This window comes from Schistocerca gregaria, chromosome 3 (assembly GCF_023897955.1).
Source record: "Schistocerca gregaria isolate iqSchGreg1 chromosome 3, iqSchGreg1.2, whole genome shotgun sequence".
NCBI lineage: Eukaryota > Metazoa > Arthropoda > Insecta > Orthoptera > Acrididae > Schistocerca > Schistocerca gregaria.
The window spans coordinates 848,359,640-848,381,813 of NC_064922.1; the positions used below are offsets into that span (position 1 = coordinate 848,359,640).

Below are 22,174 nucleotides of genomic sequence, written 5' to 3' on the forward strand. Positions count from 1 at the left end.
GGAATTCGTGTAGTCTTCTGGCTATTCGGATAAGGTGTTCCTTGTGTGGTTTACAATTTCTGCTTGTTCCAAAGCGAATTTGTTCCTATATGAATAAAAACACCTTTTGGATTTCTGTTATGCTTATCTGCCGCGTTCTCTCTTGAGCATAAAACGTTGTTTAGGTGGATATGTAATTGATGCGTCCTCATTCCTGGTCGAACGTCGATTTAGGAGTTTGGAACGACTTTGTTTTTCAACAATTAGTCACCTATAATAAAGAATACATTTTCTGTCTTACTATAACGCTTGTTTTTGTACGTTACGCTGGTCCACTTAAATTTGTTTGATTCCTCTGTTCCTTCAGTTTCGTTTTCTTTCGTAATGGCGGCTGAATTCTTTTTTAGTTTGTCAGTTGTATCACTCCGCGTATCTGCCGATGTAGGACCATCTAGCACTGGAGTTTTTTCACATACATGGCGTTTTTCACATTTCAATGCGATATTTTCCTGCTTAGCAACGTTAGTTCTGCTTTCAGAGCATCAAAGTCACTTTGAAGAATAACAATAATTTCGTCTTTAGAACTTAGTGCGAATGTTAATCGCGCATTTTCGTCATTTATACAATCGAAACATGTCCACTGAATATCGTTATTTATAAATTTCAGGCACACGTTTGCGCACTTCTTGTGTAACCAAAAGTTGCACTTAATGCTCCGAATTTCTTTGACTACACATTTTTTACACCTTGTGCACGAAGAACCATTTAATTTCAACTGATTTTGGAGCATCCTATCACCACACAATCCTACCGGCGCCATCTTGACTACATATCGAACGTCGAAGGATGGACAGACTGGTAAGACAGGGGTGAGCAAGAAATCACGTATCTGTTATAAATCACAGTGATTGAAAAGTCACAGATATCACAATAACAATTTTACAGAATCTGGCTGCGATTTCAGTGACAACTAGGAGTAACAAGTAGCCGTTAACATTCTACACCGTGTGCCATCTATTGACCGAATTTCGTACTTCTGCCTGCGAACCATTTGTCTAGCTGCGATTTCAGTGCCAAGTTCAAATGGCTCTGAGCACTATGGGACTCAACTGCTGTGGTCATTAGTCCCCTAGAACTTAGAACTACTTAAACCTAACTAACCTAAGGACATCACACACATCCATGCCCTAGGCAGGATTCGAACCTGCGACCGTAGCAGTCGCACGGTTCCGGACTACGCGCCTAGAACCGCGAGACCACCGCGGCCGGCCTCAGTGCCAAGTCGCAAGTGGCAACTAAACAGCGCAGTTAACATTCAACGCCATGTGCCACCTGACTGTTTTTTTTTTCGTTTTTCTTTTTTTTTCATTTTTTTTCTTTTTTGGTGACAGGCTTTCGAGTCCAACTGCGCGATTTCAGTTAACATTAGATGCCATATGCTATCTGTTGTCGTATGTGCGTACTTCATTCTAAGAACCATGTTACTCGTGGTCGAAGAAATGAACCAAGGATTGGTGCAGCCAAGGAATATGAAGACCAAATAAAGGTTGTGCTGATAGACAGCCTTCATGAGCTAAACTGTCGGGTAACTGCAAAAATAGATAATGTGTAAGGATCTGATGAGTATTACATACACATATCTTACATAAACTACTGAGAATGCAATTTGGCGTCTGCTACATAAGTTTTACCAAATGTTTAATAGCTGTATTCTTAAGACGGATATTTTTTCTGACAGTAAAATACACAGATAAACAAGTGTCTGTATTTTAAAATATTGCATTAGTACTATTCCCAACGTCAGCTTGTAACTGTAAGATCAATGCTTTCCACTGTTTTCAGTTGCACATCATCAACCTTCAAACACACAACCCTCCAACCTAACCTAGACCTTGAGTTACGCTACAGGTCACTTTGTCATCACAACCAATATTCAAGTTGGGGAAGTGGACGGATCAGTATCGCACTCTAGCGGGTCTTTATCACTAAATATACAGCAGTAAATTTTGGGATTTGAGAAGAAAGATCACAATGTTATTCCCATAATTCACTCACAGTGTAGTTCACATTAAATTACATCTTTTTCAAATCATATGATGACTTTAATGACACACTGTACCAATACTCATTTTGCACACTTACGTTATCAATTTAAGAATGCTACGAATTCTTCAAGGGTCATTTTGAATCTTCACGATTATCTCTTATAGACGAGGATGGGTATGTAGAGCAATCAGTAATTGAAATGGCAATGGCGTCTGGAAAATCACGAGGATTATTAAACTGTTACTGATACTAATTACTAGCAATATAATTCACATTATAGAACTGCTAATACTTATCGGAATGAAAGCAGTTGAGTGGGGGGAGATTTCATACTTTGCATAAATGATGCCCCTACGTTTATTCAAGAGCTTAGAAACTAATCTTACTTCTGACGAAGACAGTGTAAAGAGGCTGTGGCAATTTTTCCAGTTCTGTTGTCACTGATATTTTGAATTATTGCTATATCTAGTGATTGACAATGTTGTTCAGATACTTGCAAACGTAACAATGTGGTTAGAATCCGTATTTTAAACGTGAACTTCTATGGTACTGTGTGGTATTTGCGTTTTGATTCTCAACATCACACTATCTTATTGCATCATTGCTTCTATTCACTAGCAAAATTTCTAGATTAGATCATTTAAGATACAAAAGACTTGAAAGAAGACAGTGCAGCTACTGCAAGAACCTTTGTGAATAAAGCTAAAATTCATGTATCTGCTGAAATAATTACTGAATTCTTATATATTGTTGCGGCCACATGTAGTAAGCGTTGCTTCGCACAGTGGAGAATGGCAAAACAGAGGCAGCCAGCGATCGAGGCGTTGCGAAGTAAGCCTGGCACAGACAGCCTTGCTGACAGTTGCAGTCTACCAACAGGCTGACGCAAGGACGCACAGAGACCGAGCGCTGAGCGGAGCCTGGAGAGTGCTGAGTAAGGAGAAGTGAGGCCAGCACACTAGGTTACGCTGCAATATATTGCGGGAGTAATAAGTAGAAGCTACCACCGAGGGTAAAAACTATCCTCCTGCCGGATATAAGTAGTGGAGCGCAGGCAGCAACAGAGAGAAGCCATTAGGAAGCAGTTCGGATCTGAAGACGGTCGTGGTCCATGTCCGAATGTTCAACCTTCGTAGGTGACGATTCCGGAAGTCTGTTCCAGCTCGCAGGAGTCATCCGTTCGTCAACAGATGTCAACTTCAGCTCTGGAGGTCGGCCCGAGTCCGGTCGGCGCCATGGCTGACTAACTACAGAGAGAACTTCGAGCAGGACAGGCCGCAGCGCGGTTTCGGTCACAGCCGCCGCTGGGGACTGACGCCCGGACTTCACGACAACCCGGCCACGCCGCGTGGTCCGTCCATGACGGGACCTCGAGGACATCGCGACTGACGGCTTCCCAGCTGCTGGCGCAGCAGGCATCAGCAGCTGACCTCACAGCGACGCAGCTGCCGAGCGGCGACGAGTTCATCTCAACCACACGGCATCCTGACTTCAGCGGAGCTCTGGTGGCCTGATGCTACTGAGTGCGATCAGTGGCGCGCCTTGTCGGAGAATCTACACAGCAGCAGCCAGGCGGAGGGATCCACAGGGCTGGGTAGCGACGACGAGGGAGAAATTGAAAAGAAAGTTCAATAAATACTTGTGAAACTCCACGCCGTCTCAGTCTTCGGCGCAGCGACTGTGTCTGCTGCTAACAAGTACTGTAGAAGCCATAAAAAAAGTGGCCATCTGTCATAACAAGTGGTGTCAGGCACACCCACGCCACGACTTTGACTAACACCGTGCGGAGCAACCGAGAAAAACCGAATAGGGTGAGTCCAGCAACTGCCTTCTCTCTATGTTTTCTGTATAGCTAGACATGTCATGGGTAACGTTAAGGGATGTTAGAGTGTTATTTGAAAGGCCTAGCAGCCCTGTAGACGTATCGCAGTTTCGTGGGAATGATAGTCATGTTAACTTACTACCATCTAAATGTGTAGTGTGTGGATTAACACGTCACGTCGCTCCTTGCGATAAATTTGTACCAAGCACTTGTGATGTGTGTGGTTTCGATGGTCATGTAGCGGAGCAATGTGGTAAGTCTAGATGGCTTGCCATTAGATATGCTAGGAATTAACTGGCTTCTGGGTAATACAATTTTATTTTTGTGAGGTGAGGTATACCACACGGAAAATGCCAGAGACACATGCAACCGGGACAAGGGACGCCGTAGTCGCATTGACAGAGCAAGTTAAGAAACTGATTGAAGAAAATAAGTTGCAAAAGCAGCACATGCAGAGGATGGAGCAACAATTGTTGCAAAATACTCAATCAGGCTCGGGAACTGATAGTGTAGAATGCAAGGGTACTGTCTTTTCTGGTGTGGCAGATTGTTCAGTGGCTAATTTGATACCTTCCTTCACCGGTAAAACATCAGAGGATGTGAATGTTTTCATTGGTGACGTACGTAGTACGGCTAGACTGTGTGGCTGGTCGGAAAAATGGCGAGGTTACGGCTGATAGATGACACAAAGACTTATGTGGCATACCACGAAGGGTTAAAGGATGCTACTACGTTCACAGAGTTGGCTGAGGGATTATTGCAAAGGTTTAGGAAACAAAACAGTGCCAGATTTTTTAGAGAAAAATTGGGGACAATGTTGCGAAAAACTCGTGAAACGGTAGAAGAATTTTCAGACAGAATTAGGAGAACAAATGCGCACACGTATGAGTTAACGCAAGATGCGAGTGCAAATGTAGTTCTATTGAAAGATGCAGAGAATAGAGCTTTAGACGCATTTTTGCGAGGGGTCTCGCCGGATTTTTCACGCCGGATACGGATGGAAAATCCAAGTGACGTAGCAGCAGCATTCCGCGTAGCTACACTTTTGCAGGAAGTGGATAGCGTCACTAGAAGTGGCAATGACAAGAAAATGTTTTCGTCTCGTGTTACCGTTGTCGGAAGCAAGGTCATTTTAAGGGACAATGTGGGAGCCGCAGTGTTTCAGTTGTCAGAAAATAAGGCATAAGGCACGGCAGTGTAAAGCCAAGAAACGGGTTGATGATACAGCAGGTAAAAAACTGTTAAACGAAAAAGGGAGTGTTCCTGCTGTCGAGAGACATTCCCAGTAAAAAGAGGTACTCAGAGAGTGCACGAAGAGGCGGATTGGAGTTTGATGGTTTGGATAAAACATAAGTGGCGAAGAGTTTTAGTGGATACTGGAGCGCATGTATCATTTGTCAGTGTGGACCTCGTGGGCAAGAGAGGATTGGAAGCTCCGAGATACAGACTGCACGCAGTAGGTGATAAAAAAATTAGATGCACTTGGGACAGCACAGCTCAAGTTTAAGATAAGGGAACGTGTGTTTCTGGGAGGAAATGGAGTTGTTGTCAACTGTGGGACAGGGATTTACAGCAATACTTGCGTTGGACTTTCTGATTAAACATCACGCCAAAATTGACCTTTCTAAACATACGCTGGAACTCGATGGGAACTTGTTCTCAATGCGTACAGCCGTTGCAAATGTTTCAGAGTCGCAAGGTGCACAGATAGCTAAGGTGATATCAACGAAAAACAAAGTGTAAGTAAGCTGTTTAGGTTTTTTTATTGGTAACGCCACGTAGCGCTCTGTATGAAAATCACTGGCTGTGCTGTGTGCAATCTGTGGTTAGTTTGCATTGTTGTCTGCCATTGTAGTGTTGGGCAGCTGGATGTTAACAACGCGTAGCGTTGCGCAGTTGGAGGTGAGCCGCCAGCAGTGGTGGATATGGGGAGAGAGATGGCGGAGTTTTGAAATTTGTAAGAATGGATGTCATGAACTGCTATATATACACTCCTGGAAATGGAAAAAAGAACACATTGACACCGGTGTGTCAGACCCACCGAACTTGCTCCTGACACTGCGAGAGGGCTGTACAAGCAATGATCACACGCACGGCACAACGGACACACCAGGAACCGCCGTGTTGGCCGTCGAATGGCGCTAGCTGCGCAGCATTTGTGCACCGCCGCCGTCAGTGTCAGCCAGTTTGCCATGGCATACGGAGATCCATCGCAGTCTTTAACACTGGTAGCATGCCGCGACAGCGTGGATGTGAACCGTATGTGCAGTTGACGGACTTTGAGCGAGGGCGTATAGTGGGCATGTGGGAGGCCGGGTGGACGTACCGCCGAATTGCTCAACACGTGGGGCATGAGGTCTCCACAGTACATCGATGTTGTCGCCAGTGGTCAGCGGAAGGTGCACGTGCCCGTCGACCTGGGACCGGACCGCAGCGACGCACGGATGCACGCCAAGACCGTAGGATCCTACGCAGTGCCATAGGGGACCGCACCGCCACTTCCCAGCAAATTAGGGACACTGTTGCTCCTGGGGTATCGGCGAGGACCATTCGCAACCGTCTCCATGAAGCTGGGCTACGGTCCCGCACACCGTTAGGCCGTCTTCCGCTCACGCCCCAACATCGTGCAGCCCGCCTCCAGTGGTGTCGCGACAGGCGTGAATGGAGGGACGAATGGAGACGTGTCGTCTTCAGCGATGAGAGTCGCTTGTGCCTTGGTGCCAATGATGGTCGTATGCGTGTTTGGCGCCGTGCAGGTGAGAGCCACAATCAGGACTGCATATGACTGAGGCACACAGGGCCAACACCCGGCATCATGGTGTGGGGAGCGATCTCCTACACTGTCCATACACCTCTGGTGATCGTCGAGGGGACACTGAATAGTGCACGGTACATCCAAACCGTCATCGAACTCATCGTTCTACCATTCCTAGACCGGCAAGGGGAACTTGCTGTTCCAACAGGAAAATGCACGTCCGCATGTATCCCGTGCCACCCAACGTGCTCTAGAAGGTGTAAGTCAACTACCCCGGCCAGCAAGATCTCCGGATCTGTCCCCTATTGAGCATGTTTGGGACTGGATGAAGCGTCGTCTCACGCGGTCTGCACGTCCAACACGAACGCTGGTCCAACTGAGCCGCCAGGTGGAAATGGCATGGCAAGCCGTTCCACAGGACTACATCCAGCATCTCTACGATCGTCTCCATGGGTGAATAGCAGCCTGCATTGCTGCGAAAGGTGGATATACACTGCACTAGTGTCGACATTGTGCATGCTCTGTTGCCTGCGTCTATGTGCCTGTGGTTCTGTCAGTGTGATCATGTCATGTATCTGACCCCAGGAATGTGTCAATAAAGTTTCCCCTTCCTGGGACAATGAATTCACGGTGTTCTTATTTCAATTTCCAGGAGTGTATTATGACTATTAAGGTAAATACATTGTTTGTTCTCTATTAAAATCTTTCATTCGCTAACTATGCCTATCAGTAGTTAGAGCCTTCTGTAGTTTGAATCTTTTATTTCGCTGGCAGTAGTGGTGCTCGCTGTATTGCAGTAGTTCGAGTAACGAAGATTTTTGGTGAGGTAAGTGATTTGTGAAAGGTATAGGTTAATGTTAGTCAGGGCCATTCTTTCGTAGGCATTTTTGAAAGTCAGATTGCGTTGCGCTAAAAATAATATGTGTAAGTTTAAGCACAGTCTTGTACAATTTTTCTAAGGGAACGTTTCGTATGTCGACTCTTAGCCGAGGATACCTCGCTGGAATCTTCTGATTTTTTTCTTGTAGTTTGTGTAATTAGTGTAGATTTTGTTTATTGCTAGCGCGTAATTGTAGAGAGAATCTCCTTTGTAGTTGTAGTCTTTCATTGTTGTACAGTAAAACAGGTATGGCACGCATGTAAATTTGCACCAAGTATTTCGCAGCTGCGCTTGCAATTAACTAGATATTATTTTCAGTGCTATGTTAATGTGTTCTCTTATTTTTGCTCTTCAAATTGTGTTTTTCTGTGTTGTCTTGTGAAATATTGTGACAATAATGGCGTGTGAAAAACGTAATACTAGGCTCCAAAGTAAACTGAGAATTGACAGTGAAGACGAAAGCAGTGTGTTAGCGCCACCATATAATGAATCAACTAATGTTCAAAGTAGTAACTGGGTAATTGTGCAAAGGGAAATGGAGCGGGCTGCAAACAACGGTGTAGACAGTGAAACAATTAGTGAACAGGGAAGCATTATCGATCGATCGGTCGGCAACAGCCCGCCTCTGGAATCAATAAGTCAAGACACATTTTCTTCTTGTCAAAATGTGAATGTTGCCGGTGCAACTTCACTGCCGATAAGCACTGAGGAACATGTTTCAGACACCAGTGCATTGTTAAATTGCGTTCAAGTTGAAACTCTGAGTACTATGAAGAGTAAAGGATTGCACCACATTTCACATGTAAAACTGTTTATTGAGAGATAATCTGCTTTTTAACTTAGTCTTTGCTATAAAATTTTTCACTTTACGTTACTAGTATGCTTTGTCAGACTTAGAATCTGTTAACATGCAACAATGTTTGAAGTTAAATATCCAGTCAAGAACCAAGAGAACTGATTTAAACAGAAATTACGAATACATTGCTATAGTGAACAGACGACACAGTGTTGTTAGTTGTACATTCTTGCTGGTTAGTTGCACGATTACTTAACGACTATAAGGCTCACATACTTAGAACATATACCAGTACTACTAATGAGATTTTAATGCAACATTTTGGTTTACTTGAAAATACGTTCTGGATTTAAAGTACTTTCGGAGAGATACCAGATGACACAGTGGTTAGTTTATTTGACAGCTACACGATTATATCACGACGCTACTAATGACTGACAAAATTTATATTATTGCTTTTGCACTGTATCTGTTTTATATCTGCACAGTTTTTCTGTATTATTCTGGAAAGTAAAACATGTTTTAGTAGTAACTTTTGTGGTATAGCTACAATGAGACAGCCTTTTCCATAGCGCAACAATACGTTACGTTATAGTACTTTCTTGATCACGGTAAGGTACGTAATAACTACGATATCTATATGCAAAGCATTTCACTTTCGTTTATGATGAGGTAAGTACATTGACTTCAACTGAACTTTGCTTGTAGAGGACGATAACTACGACACTTACACAAAATTATCTTACAGAAAGACGCACATCTAGCGCTACAGGACACGCATTTGAGTGATTAATTTTGTACAAAGAAAGTTTTCCGTTATACATTTCATTCCATTGCTGTAATCTGTAACATCTGAGGGTATAATTACATTAATCCTCAGGGGAGTACACATCTACTTTGTGTACCATGTGTCTGGCAAGCACAAGGAGCCCTAGATAACATGGTATTTGCTTATACAACTTTACACAACGGTACCATATTTCTCTAAGACATAAATTGCACAGATATCTGATTATTTAACTGAGAGAGACAAACATTTATTCTACTACATCAGTGACAGATGTTTACGTAATTACACAGTTGGATAACTTCACACTTATGAAATTGTGTTTTGTCTGTACTTTGTGAACTATTCATATTTTTTTTGAAACCATTGTGATACTATGACAGCTTTGAATGACGCATTTGGTATGGGGTCATGATTTTTAAAGTACAGTTGAGGTAGATGACTCTATTGAAATGAGCAGAGAATTCTTCTTAGGTTTTGAAATTATTGCAGAAAGCTACGACTGTTTTGAGATTTGACTGAGGTGTTATGATGTTATTATTACGACGACAATGTGTATTATGCTTTTAGGGTATGTTTATGATCAATGAGATGATGCTATATGAAGAATCTGATTATTCTATGTATTTATCACGATGAAATATTGAAGAAGTGTTGACGAATATGTATATGTGTAATAAGGTAAACAGTAATGAGTAGTGGTTAGGGACTCTGATTTGTGAAAAAGGATGTTGGAAACCAAGAATCGTACTTTTAAGAGTTATGAAATGTATGTAAATGCGTGAATGTATTACAACGCCAATGAAACTTTTTTGGACAGTGTTATATCAATAGAATTTTGTTTCTACAGATCTGTAACGCAAATTCTTGACCTGCGAAATTTTTAATATGAGACTGCCACTGTAGCGGAAACTAGTGTGTTAAATATTTCGGTAAGAAAGTTAAGTGACCACCTGCACGTAATGCGTCGTGGGCACCCACCTGCGCGACAGCCACCTGGAAACAAGCCATTAGTGTGTGCCTTTCAGAGTCACAGGGGAAAAAAAAGGAGGCCATTATCTTCACTATTGAAATTCCTTTGTAGAAAGCATCGCAAGTACGACACGCTCAAACTTGAGAACATATGATTATACTGTGGAGCTCTTAATTTATGATGTTTACTAAAATGCCTAATGAAATGATGAGAAACATTTTACATCTATTGTCTTTCTAGCTGAGAGAATTTTTTTGCCTTTGGAGACGCCATTTGCCTAGTGAATGACGTTTCATATGTTGCTTTATATATATATATATATATATATATATATATATATATATATATGCTCATTTTGTTTAATATCTAGTTTCTTGCTGCACTGCAGCATTGGTTAAAATAAAATTTAATACATGTACTAATATAACTATTTTATGTCTACAGACCCAGCAAAGAATAATTTTATGATGTACTTTCGAAAAAAAGGATTAGCACAAATAGACATTTCCCCTCACAGGAATTGTACAATTAATTTTTTTAACGACTTGGTAACTTTCTTACAGAGTAAGTTTTTGTGATGCATCACTCTAGTGTTAAGATGTGATATAGGTATTAAACATGGCCATCTTTACTGTAATATTTTTTCTGCTTGAGCTTTGTCATGTTTAGATATACGTTATTGGATTTGCTGTTGCTGTTTACCAAGCATAGTGCTACTGAATTTGACTTTGTATTACTCTGTTAAGCCAGTTTTACTACGGATTTATTTTTCTTGTTTGCTGCACATTGCCTTATATTAGTTGTAATATTGCAATTCCGTTGCTAATTAATATATACACTGCTGCTTGCTTTACCAGTTTGAATTTTTTTGTCATTGCTGTTTGTGTTAATTGTTTTGTGCTGCTGCATTGCCTCATCCCTTAGTATGTATATCTGAGCTCAGTAGATTTAAGTTAGCTTAAGATGGGGTAGGCTGTATAAGAGAACGAGTTGTGACGAATTGAAAGAAATGCATTGAGAAGCTATAAGAAAATAGTTTGGTCAAAAAGAAATTTTGAAAGAGCATATGAAGAAAAAAGTAAGGTTTAGGGACAGCAGGTATGGGTATGATTTTCTTGGAAATAAATGATGAGGTAACATATGAGGTAAGAAATATGTGAACATATAAATACTGAAAGCTTTGATTGGATAGGATTTTTTTGGTGGAAACAGATGTTGAAATAAGATGAAAGATCTATGGAATGAAGTTTTGGGTTGGACTGCAGTACCAAATGTTACACTGAAAACAAATCCTGTCCTTTCCTTTTGTGTTATCCCACTATGTGTTTGTGTACCCTTGTGTATTTGTTTTCTTCCTGCCGCTGTGTACTGTTTCATAGAATTTTTTCTCTTCCAGTACTAAGCTACATTCACTATGATGAGGAATACTGTTATCCTCAAATATAATTTGCATTAATAATATGTTATTTACTTCGTAAAGATGTTTAACCATTATTTGTTCTGTTTTGTTTTAATGCTCATGTGTGAAGTTGATGTTTCAAAAGTCATTCTGATATTTTATGTATTTACTTATGTCATAATTCCTGTAACACTGATGTATGTGTTTATTTCTAATCTTTTGTAAAGTCTGTATTACTGCAAATGTTGTCTGTACTATTATGTTCTTTAATGATATATTTTATACCTTTGTAATTCTATTCTTATGTTGTAAATTTATAACTGTATAGACACCAGTTCTTCAAATTAAGTTTCATTTCACTGCACACATTTCTGTTGGTCATAGTATATGGACAATATGTGAGAAGTAGGGACTGATAGTGTTTGCACGTGTGTTAATAAGTCATCAAGGGACTGGATAACAGCATTGCTGGTTCTAAGGACATTTCAAAAAAAAATTTTGTAAGTACACAAATGGTGGTTTATGGACTTGCTATATTCTCCGCAAGACTCTTCGATGGTGATTGTGCACCTGCACAGTCGCAATAGATGGTTGCTGGCCATCTGTGCAAGGACTATAATGGGGCTGCATCTTTGATGGCCCATCAATACCATTATTTCTACAAGGACTGCACTGGGTCTGCACCTCTGGTAGCCCACCAATACCATAATCTCTACCAGGAATACAGTGGGTCTGCTCTGTGATGACCTACCTACCAATATTCTTCAAAACTTCGACTGACTCTGCGGTGGCTTTGCTCTGTTGTGGCCCATTACCTGTCAGCATGTCGAGAGTCAGCACTGTCTTTCCGTTGGAAGGACAACACTACTTCAAGACTGCATGGAAATTCACTACTTCCATGTGCATTTTCTTTTACTGCTCAGACTTTGAGAAAAACACTGCTATTTTACTGTGATGAATGATCAGGACTGTCTTTACGGACTGTGAGAAAATTTTAGCATTTGACAAACATTCTATCGATACGTGTATGCATTTGATTTCTTTGTTACTGTAATTATGAAAAAATTTTTCAAATCTGTATTGGCCAAATTCAAAACAACTTGTAAAATTTTTTGTTGGGAGCATGGGGGCTATGTAAGTAGACTGTTTAGATTTTTTTATTGGTAACGCCACGTAGCGCTCTGTATGAAAATCACTGGCTGTGCTGTGTGCAATCTGTGGCTAGTTTGCATTGTTTCTGCCATTGTAGTGTTGGGCAGCTGGATGTTAACAGCGCGTAGCATTGCGCAGTTGGAGGTGAGCCACCAGCAGTGGTGGATGTGGGAGAGAGATGGCGGAGTTTTGAAATTTGTAAGAATGGATGTCATGAACTGCTATATATATTATGACTATTAAGGTAAATACATTGTTTGTTCTCTATTAAAATCTTTCATTCGCTAACTATGCCTATCAGTAGTTAGAGCCTTCCGTAGTTTGAATCTTTTATTTCGCTGGCAGTAGTGGTGCTCGCTGTATTGCAGTAGTTCGAGTAACGAAGATTTTTGGTGAGGTAAGTGATTTGTGAAAGGTATAGGTTAATGTTAGTCAGGGCCATTCTTTCGTAGGCATTTTTGAAAGTCAGATTGCGTTGCGCTAAAAATAATATGTGTCAGTTTAAGCACAGTGTTGTACAATTTTTCTAAGGGGACGTTTCAAACTGTGTACAAGTGCATTAAAGATGATTTCGTGTGACAAAGTTCGAACAGGTACAGGGAAGTTGATCTGGGTACCGGTGGATGTCGATGTGTCACAGCAGGGGTTATTATTGGTAGAGCCACTACCGAGTAATGAGGTCTTAGACGAAAAGCATTGCTTTATTCGTAGGAGTGTATCACGGGTAACAGATATAAATAGGCAGTTTATGGTTCCGGTGAGTTTAAATAACTTAGGGTGGGATGATGTCGATCTGCCGAAGGGATAGCCACAGTAGAGTTAATAGATAAAGAGGACATCGATAGTTGGAGGCTAGACTATGATGTAAAGCAATCCGTCAGCACGTCTGCACTTCGTGACAAGGTAAATCATTTGAGAGGAAATGATCATTTGGGTATGGAAGCATTATTACTAAAGTATAAAGCATTGTTTGAAGCACAGGATACATTACCTGCTTCTCCAATAACGCAGCATCGTATTCCAACAGGGAATCACGCTCCAGAGTATCGTAAGCCATACAGACTACTGAAACAATTACAACCAATAGTAGTGTTGTCGCTTCCCACGCCCGGGTTCCCGGGTTCGATTCCCGGCGGGGTCAGGGATTTTCTCTGCCTTGTGATGGCTGGGTGTTGTGTGATGTCCTTAGGTTAGTTAGGTTTAAGTAGTTCTAAGTTCTAGGGGACTGATGACCATAGATGTTAAGTCCCATAGTGCTCAGAGCCATTTGAACCATTTTTGAACCTAGTTCCGAAGAAGACATCAGACGGGTCGAAAAAATTTCGCTTTTGTTGCGATTACAGACATTTGAATGAACGGACAGTGGCGGACGTATATCCGATTCCGATTATCACAGAAACAGTAGGCAACCTAGGGCAGTGTAACTTTTTCTCCACTATGGATTTGCGATGTGGTTATCACCAGATTAAAGTATGTCTGGATAACAGACCAAAACAGCGTTTACGATGCATTGTGGTCACTTCGAGCTTCGAGTATAAAAGAATGCCGTTTGGACTAAAAAACGCTCCAACAACATTTCAGAGGTTGTTGGATGGAGTCGTTCGTGGGTGGAAACCAAAAAAATGCATGGTGTATCTGGATGACATTACAGTTTTTTCAAGAGATATAGAGCAGCATGTGGAAAGGTTAGAGGAGGTGTTTAAAAGATTAGAGGCAGCACGGCTAACATTAAGTTTGGACAAATGCCATTTTGCGCAAGCACAAGTAAATTATCTCGGGCATGTTATCAGTCAGGATAGGGTACAGACTGATCCTTGTCTCACTTCTGCAGTACGAGATTTTCCGGTTCGGCAAACGGTTAAACTGCAATCGTATATTGGTCTTACGAGCTATTGTCGAAAATTCGTACAGGGGTTTGAAGAAATGACGAGGCCACTTACTAAGTTGCTAAGAAAAGGTGTTACCTTCCAGTGGACGTCAGAGTGCAAGAAAGCATTTCAAGAGTTGAAACGGATACTGACATCAGATCCAGTTTTGAAGTTTCCAGACTTTTCGAAGCAGTTTATACTACAATGTGACGCATCTGATCACGTACTTGGGGTTGTACTTGGGCAAGAAATTGATGGCAAAGAACATCCGATTGCTTTCGCGTCTCGTCAACTTAACAAGGCGGAACTATGTTACTCCACGACGACGGAGAAGGAATTGTTAGCGGTAATATACGGGATTTCGTACTTTCGATTTTATCTGTACGGTAGAAGGTTTAAGGTTGCGACGGATCATTCAGCTCTGAAATGGTTATTAGGTCTGAAAGACCCAGCGAGTAGGCTAGTGAGATGGGCGCTGAAACTCAGTGAGTTCGATTATGAGGTAATAATACACAAGCCAGGTGTGAAACATGCCAATGCTGACGCATTGAGCAGGAAAGTGGCAGTATTACAAATAACAGGTTTTACTGAAGATGAGTGGAAAAGGTCACAAGCTGTGGATAGTGATTGCCAATTGTGCATATAATAGTAAGGTACATACGTCGACAGGCTTGTCGCCGTACGAAGTGGTGTATGGGAGGAAGATGCCATCACCTTTTGACAGGCTTCGTCCGAGGCTGGGAGTGGAGGTCGAGCGTGTAAGGCAATTTGCGAAAACCATTAAGGAAATATGACAGAGAGCTAGACAAGCTAACACGAAAGCGTTGGAACGACAAGAACGCATGGGGGGTACAATGAGGAAGTTGCCACAGTACAGAGTAGGCCAATGGGTGCTACTAGCTAATCCATATGTTTCAAAAGGGAGAACCACGAACTTCACAAACAAGTTCCAGGGAGCGTACCAAGTAGTGGAAAAGACATCACCTGTCAATGTAAAATTACAATTGCCTACCAAGACAATGGTGGTTCATGTTAGTAGAGTTAAGCCATTCCAGGGAGTAGTAGATCCGTGTATACGTACTTCTCCTTCTGGCAGAAAGGGAAAAGAAGCGCCAGAAGCAGACAGTAAACCTGGTATTGAGTATAAGTTGCGTTCTAGGGGTGTGTAGTTAGCAGTAATTATCATGTGTTTATTATTTTTTTACAGTGTGAGTGTGACGTTGATGTCACCAGAAAAATTCAGACGGAGTCTGAAGCAGGCAGAGGGAGAGTTTCCAGAGAAGGTAGAGCATGTAGCGCTGATAATTGAAGCAAGTGTGTCACTTTTTTATCATATGTCTAGGATTAAGGTAACAATGGATCTAGTTAAGATGTATATAGAGATTAGATTTCCAGTAACTAGTGTGGGGAGACAGTATCACTGTTACACAGTGCATTCTTATCCGGTCAAATGGGAGCACATGGGGAAGGGCGTACAGTTCAGGACACAGGAGGTTTTATTAATTTCTAAGGAGGGGGATAATCATGCTACTATGTCGAGTTTAGAGTTGAGTAGATATCTAACGGAGTCAGTTCCCATTTGTCCATCACAGATTGTTTTCACGGGCAAGGGGTCATGTGAGATCCAGAAGCAGAGGGCAGAAGCAGAAGCTTTGGAGTGTCAGAGAATAATAGTGAAGCCTACGCCACATTTTCAGCAAGTTGAGAAGCATTTGTTGTATTCTGTATCAGCCAAGTGTTATTACAATGGGAATTGGACAACAGCCACAGAGATGAAATTACAGGACAGTGGTTTTCTAATCAACAGGACAAATTGTGAAATAGTAGGGGATCATTTCAGCTTGCCAGCGACAGTCACGGAAGTCACCAAGGTTACAGATACTCATCTGACGTTGTACTGGCCAGATGCGTCATTCAGTATCGCTCTTGGAGAAAATTTGACGTACATTAACAACACTTGGATGCTACCCTATTGCAAACAATAGATAAACTAGTAGATTCGGAGAAAGGTCAAATTTCAATGCAGCAATAATTAATGCATGTGGAGGAGTATGATACCAGGCGGAAATGTAGCATAGTGACCATTGGCATTTCAACCAGTACTATTACCATGTTGATTGTATTTATCGGTGTGGTAAATGTCTTATTAAAACAGAGGATTCAGCATGTTAATGCATGACTGCTCCATGCGATTCCTGTAGATTGGATTACCAGTAGGGCCTGCATCATGGCAACCTGGATGTATATAGGGAAGAAGTAGAATATAGGATAAAACTAGTGTTAACGTGTAGGGTACATTCGGGGACGAATTTAATTTTTAGGAGGAGGCAGTGTTGCGGCCACATGTAGTAAGCTTTCCTTCATGCAGTGGAGAGTGGCAAACCAGAGGCAGCCGGCGATTGACAGTTGCAGTCTACCAACAAGCTGACACAAGGACGCACACAGACCGAGAATCGAGTGAAGCCTGGAGAGTGCTGAGTAAGGAGAAGTGAGGCCAGCACACTAAGTTACGGTGCAAGATACTGCAGGAGTAATAACAAGAAGCTACCACCCAGGGTAAAAATCGTCGTCCTGTCGGATATAAATAGTGGAGCGCCGGCAGCAACAGACAGAAGCCATTAGGAAGCAGGTCGGATCTGAGGATGAACGTGGTCCGTATCAGAATGTTCAATCTTTGTAGGTGACGATTCCGGAAGTCTGTTCCAGCTCGCAAGAGTCATCCATTCGCCGCCAGATGTCAGCTTCAGCTGTGGAGGTCGGCCCGAGTTCGGTCGGCACCATGGCTGACTAACTACAGTGAGAACTTCCAGCAGGACCGGCCACAGAGCGGTCTCGGTCACAGGCGCTGCTGGGGACTGATGCTCGGACTTCACGGCTACCCGGTCCCACGGCGCATGGTCCGTCCATGACGGGACCTCGTGGACATCGCGACTGACGGCTTCTGAGCCGCCGGTGCAGCAGGCGTCGGCAGCTGACCTCACGGCGACGAGTTCATCTCAACCACGGGGCATCCTGGCTTCAGCGGAGCACTGATGGTATGAGGCTGCCGAATGCGATCAGTGGCGCGCGTTGCGCGCAATGTCGGAGAATCTACACAGAGCAGCAGCCAGGGGAAGGGAGCTGCAGGGCTGGGCAGCGACGACGAAGGAGAAATTGTAAACAAAGTTCTATAAATAACTGTAAAACTCCACGCCGTCTAAGTCTGCAGAAACCATAACATGTGGTGAGAAGCCGTAACAATATCCCACAATCTGGAAAGATTTATAGGATTAATCAATAAATCAACATTTTCACACTTGTTCTGTTAATATAAACCTAAAGCCAAAGGAACAACGTACGTAAAACGTTCTGAATACTGACTGTTTTGTTGAGACAAAATGTTTCTTTGGTATATCATGAAACAACTGAGGAAGAATTGTTGGAAATGTTTATACCATTACTGGTAACTTTTTTTCAGTTGGGTTACTGAAAGGTTACTTTAGACCCTCTCAAATAATCGCCTTTACAGTCAAGAAGATATTTATCGGTTGCATTGACATAGTTCACTTCTTACTTGCACCTAATGACAGTGTAACATCTACGGTGATAAATCGCAGAAATCGCGTAAAGTGCAGAAATCGCAAAAGTCGCAGAAATAGCGGAGGGATACATTTTGTGAATTCATTAATTGCGACAAATCGCAATTACCAAAAAGTAGCATTCGCAGGAATCACTGATACTGGAAAATTGCTGTTTAGCCCATCCCTACGGTAAACTGTGGCCAGAGTACAAGTGTCTGAACACACAGCATTCCAAACACTCCTAACAATGGGCCTTTGCACCAGATGACCATGCATGTGCCAATTTAACACCATGACATTAACAATTATGACTGAAATGGGCATGTGACCATTGGAACTGGACGTTGGTACAATTGCAGGGATTTGCATGGTCTGATGAATCTCGATAGCTTCTTCATCACGCTGAAGGGAAGGCGTGAATCCGTCGTCTCACAGGGGACAGCTGTTTGACACTTGCAGAGCAGGATGGATACAGTTGAGGTGGCTCAATTATGGTCAGGGGAATATTCACGTGGTCATCATGGATCCAGTGGAGCCTATTCAAGGCATCGTGATGGCAAAGGAGTATTATACACTGGTTGCAGACCATGTACACCCCTTCATGACGATCATGTTACCCGATGGCAGTTGCATTTATCTGCAAGATAATGCGCCATGTCACAAGGGCAGAAGTGTGATGGAGTAGTTCGAGGATGACAGTGGCGAGTTCCAATTGATGTGCTGACACCTCAGGTCGCCAGATCTGAACTCGATCAAACACATTTGGGATGGAATTTAAGGCTGTCAGAGCTCATTGCCCCCCCTCCCCAAACTTTGGAGGAATTAGGTAACAACATGTGTGTACATGTGATGCCAACTCCCTTCAGCGACCCACCATGGCCTAATTATTTCAATGCTACGACACATCGCCACTGTTACCTGCGCCAAAAGTGGACAGACCGGTTATTAGGTAGGTGGTCATAACGTTCTGGCTGATCAGTGTATATATCTTACTTCATATGCACCAAAAAATAATTCCACTTCTTATAGCAGTCCCCTACAGTTACTAAGATAAATGTATTGTTAGCTATGAAACTTTCAAAGGAAATGTATTCTTAAATTTTTGTAGTGTCAGATGTTTTATCCCTCAATTACTCAACTATAGTTTGAAGATCATTTAGATGCTTCAATACCCTAAATTTTGAAATTGGGCACACTGGTCACTTGGTAGGGTTTTCTTAATGATTGTGACATTCTATCTGTACTGACAGTAATTCTATGTAAACTTCAGTATTTGTTCTTATCAGTATTGGTGTGTTACATCCAAGTAATATTTGTGAACCCTAGAACACAATGGGGTATGTGACATTTCCTAAAATATCCAGTTTAATATGAACTTACAATAATTAAATAATGACCTTTTGAATGGTAAAACAATCTAATTGCTCTAGGGTTCTATGTGCCACATGGATCCGTTTTGTCGTTACTGGTTTTGTTTTGTCAGACACATGTTACAACTTGGTTGTGTCTTCAAGCAGCACACTGACATTTAGGCCTAGTTTCTCCCATTCCATTTAGTAGTTATCAATAAATGTAAAGTTTCAGTTTCCACATAAGGAATAATAATTTTTCACTACTATAATATTTCAACAATAATTTATCATTTATATAGATCAGGAACAGCAGAGGTCCCAGGCCGCTTCCCTGGGGAACACCTGATATCACTTCAGTTTTACTCGATGATTTGCCGTCTATTATTACGAACTGCGACCTTCCTGACAGGAAATCACGAATTCAGTCGCACAACTGAGACGATACCCCATAGTTCCGCAGCTTGATTAGAAGTCGCTTGTGAGGAACGGTGTCAAAAGCTTTCCGGAAATCTAGAAATACGGAATCAACATGAGATCCCCTGTCGATAGCGGCCATTACTTCGTGCGAATAAAGAGCTAGCTGCGTTGCACAAGAGCGATGTTTTCTGAAGCCATGCTGATTACGTATCAATAGATCGTTCCCTTCGAGGTGATTCATAATGTTTGAATACAGTATATGCTCCAAAACCCTACTGCAAACCGACGTCAATGATATAGGTCTGTAGTTAAATGGATTACTCCTACTACCCTTCTTGAACACTGGTGCGACCTGCGCAATTTTCCAATCTGCAGGTACAGATCTATCGGTGAGCGAGCGGTTGTATATGAGTGCTAAGTAGGGAGCTATAGTATCAGCGTAATCTGAAAGGAACCTAATCGGTATACAATCTGGACCTGAAGACTTGCCCGTATCAAGCGATTTGAGTTGCTTCGCAACCCCTAAGGTATCTACTTCTAAGAAACTCATGCTAGCAGCTATTCGTGTTTCAAATTCTGGAATATTCCATTCGTCTTCCCTGGTGAAGGAATTTCGGAAAACTGCGTTCAATAACTCCGCTTTAGCGGCACAGTCGTCGATAACAGTACCATCGGCACTGCGCAGCGAAGGTATTGACTGCGTCTTGCCGCTTGTGTACTTTACATACGACCAGAATTTCTTCGGATTTTCTACCAAATTTCGAGACAATGTTTCGTTGTGGAACCTATTAAAGGCATCTCGCATCGAAGTACGTGCCAAATTTCGCGCGTCTGTAAATTTTAGCCCATCTTCAGGATTTTGGTCCCATAATTTCGAAACATTCCACTCTGTTAATATTTCTGTAAAGAATACGCCATATAGAAAAACTGGCAATTTCCAGTGAAGGAAAATGGACATGGGGCCACACATATGTGCATGTTTTAAATTACAGAAGTGTTATTGCTGTTTTCAACAGAAGGAAGCAACACTTTTAATGTATAGAAGCCCCATTTGTGGGGCGTTAAGTGTAATTTGAGACAGACGCATTTCTGAAAGTCTTCACTATTATTCCCTGCTACTGGATAGTTATCAAAAAACCTTTAAAGGGATGACAGAATATACAGTCACTGACTGCATTAATTCATTTGTAAAAATGAAGCTATGTGACAATGAAATACACAGGCAATCATTCTGGAAGCTAGCATTTAAAGAATTTCTATTTGTCCTATTAAAATCTATATTTGGAGCCAAAAATAGTCTACAGGATGCAAATATGTTTGTTTGTAGTTTTATACATTACTACATAATGCAGATAAAGTTTCTTAGGCTGTGTATAGGCTATAATTGCAATTTTTGTAGTGTGTGTTTACACATGAAAAATGTTGAACAATGTGTTTTTATAAACACCTGCCAACTGCTTTCTGTTGTTAGCAACAATACTATAAAATATAGCAAAAGTTATGTTATGGTGTTGTTAGGAAATAACTCACTTCATTTGCAAAAGTGCTGCAGAAAATTAGCACTGTATAAGACTATGTGCTGCTTAACAGCATAGCAAACGAAAACTACCTCATAATCCTGGAAAGCTATAAAAATAAAAGAAAGCAAACCATAGTTGGTTTTCTCATTAAAAGTTTGGAGTGCCCCTAAGTCATATTTAAAAAAGCTTTTGACTGCTCCAAACACTCTATTAACAGTAGCATATGTTCTCCAATTTCAGGCCCTGGATGCAAGCGACGAGAGACCAATTTAGAAAATGTGTTAATAAAAAGATGAAGACTGGCCAAGGTGCCATACCCAAGAAGCCGGGGAAGTATGAGGAGGTTATGGCTTTCCTGCATACATACATGCAGGAGTGGGAAACAGTTACTAATTTGTCTGTTGAAATTTGTTCAGACGAGGAAGAAAACAAGGATATGTCTTCATCACCCATTCTGGGCAGTGAAATTGACAGTTATTTGAGGCCAGAGACAATTGATGTACAAAAGTGTAGTGCAAGAGGCATAAAGAGGAGAATTGCAGAATCTGTGTCGGTTTCTCTGATGAATTATATTCTAACAACTCAGCCAAAGGAAAATCGCATTAACATTTTTCTTTCAGGGACAAGTGCCAGTATAAAAACATTGTCCCCAATGCAACAAATAAGAGCTAAAGCTGAAATTTATGGAATAGTGTCTCCCCTAGAAAGGGAGTAAGTACTGGACGGTATAAATGGTAATTCACCTTGAACAGTGTTGTTTGTTACAACCTGTAATGTTGATTGTCTGTATAAATTGAATTAAATAAAAAGTTTTCTTAAATTTAATTCTGTCTTACCAAAGTTTGATCACCTATTCCTTACACCCAAA

General features: G+C 41.7%; 1 protein-coding gene across 2 annotated transcripts in view; it reads left to right on the forward strand.

Moving 5' to 3' along the window:
• The window catches only part of LOC126355157 (uncharacterized), a 35,169-nt gene extending 13,145 nt beyond the window's left edge, over positions 1–22,024 (forward strand). For both annotated transcript variants that reach the window (XM_050005364.1, XM_050005365.1), the window contains exon 2: positions 21,547–22,024. In XM_050005364.1, coding sequence (XP_049861321.1) covers positions 21,547–22,021 — 475 coding nt within the window. In that variant the 3' untranslated portion in view covers positions 22,022–22,024. The remainder of the gene's footprint in view (positions 1–21,546) is intronic.
• The last annotated feature ends 150 nt before the right edge of the window (positions 22,025–22,174 follow it).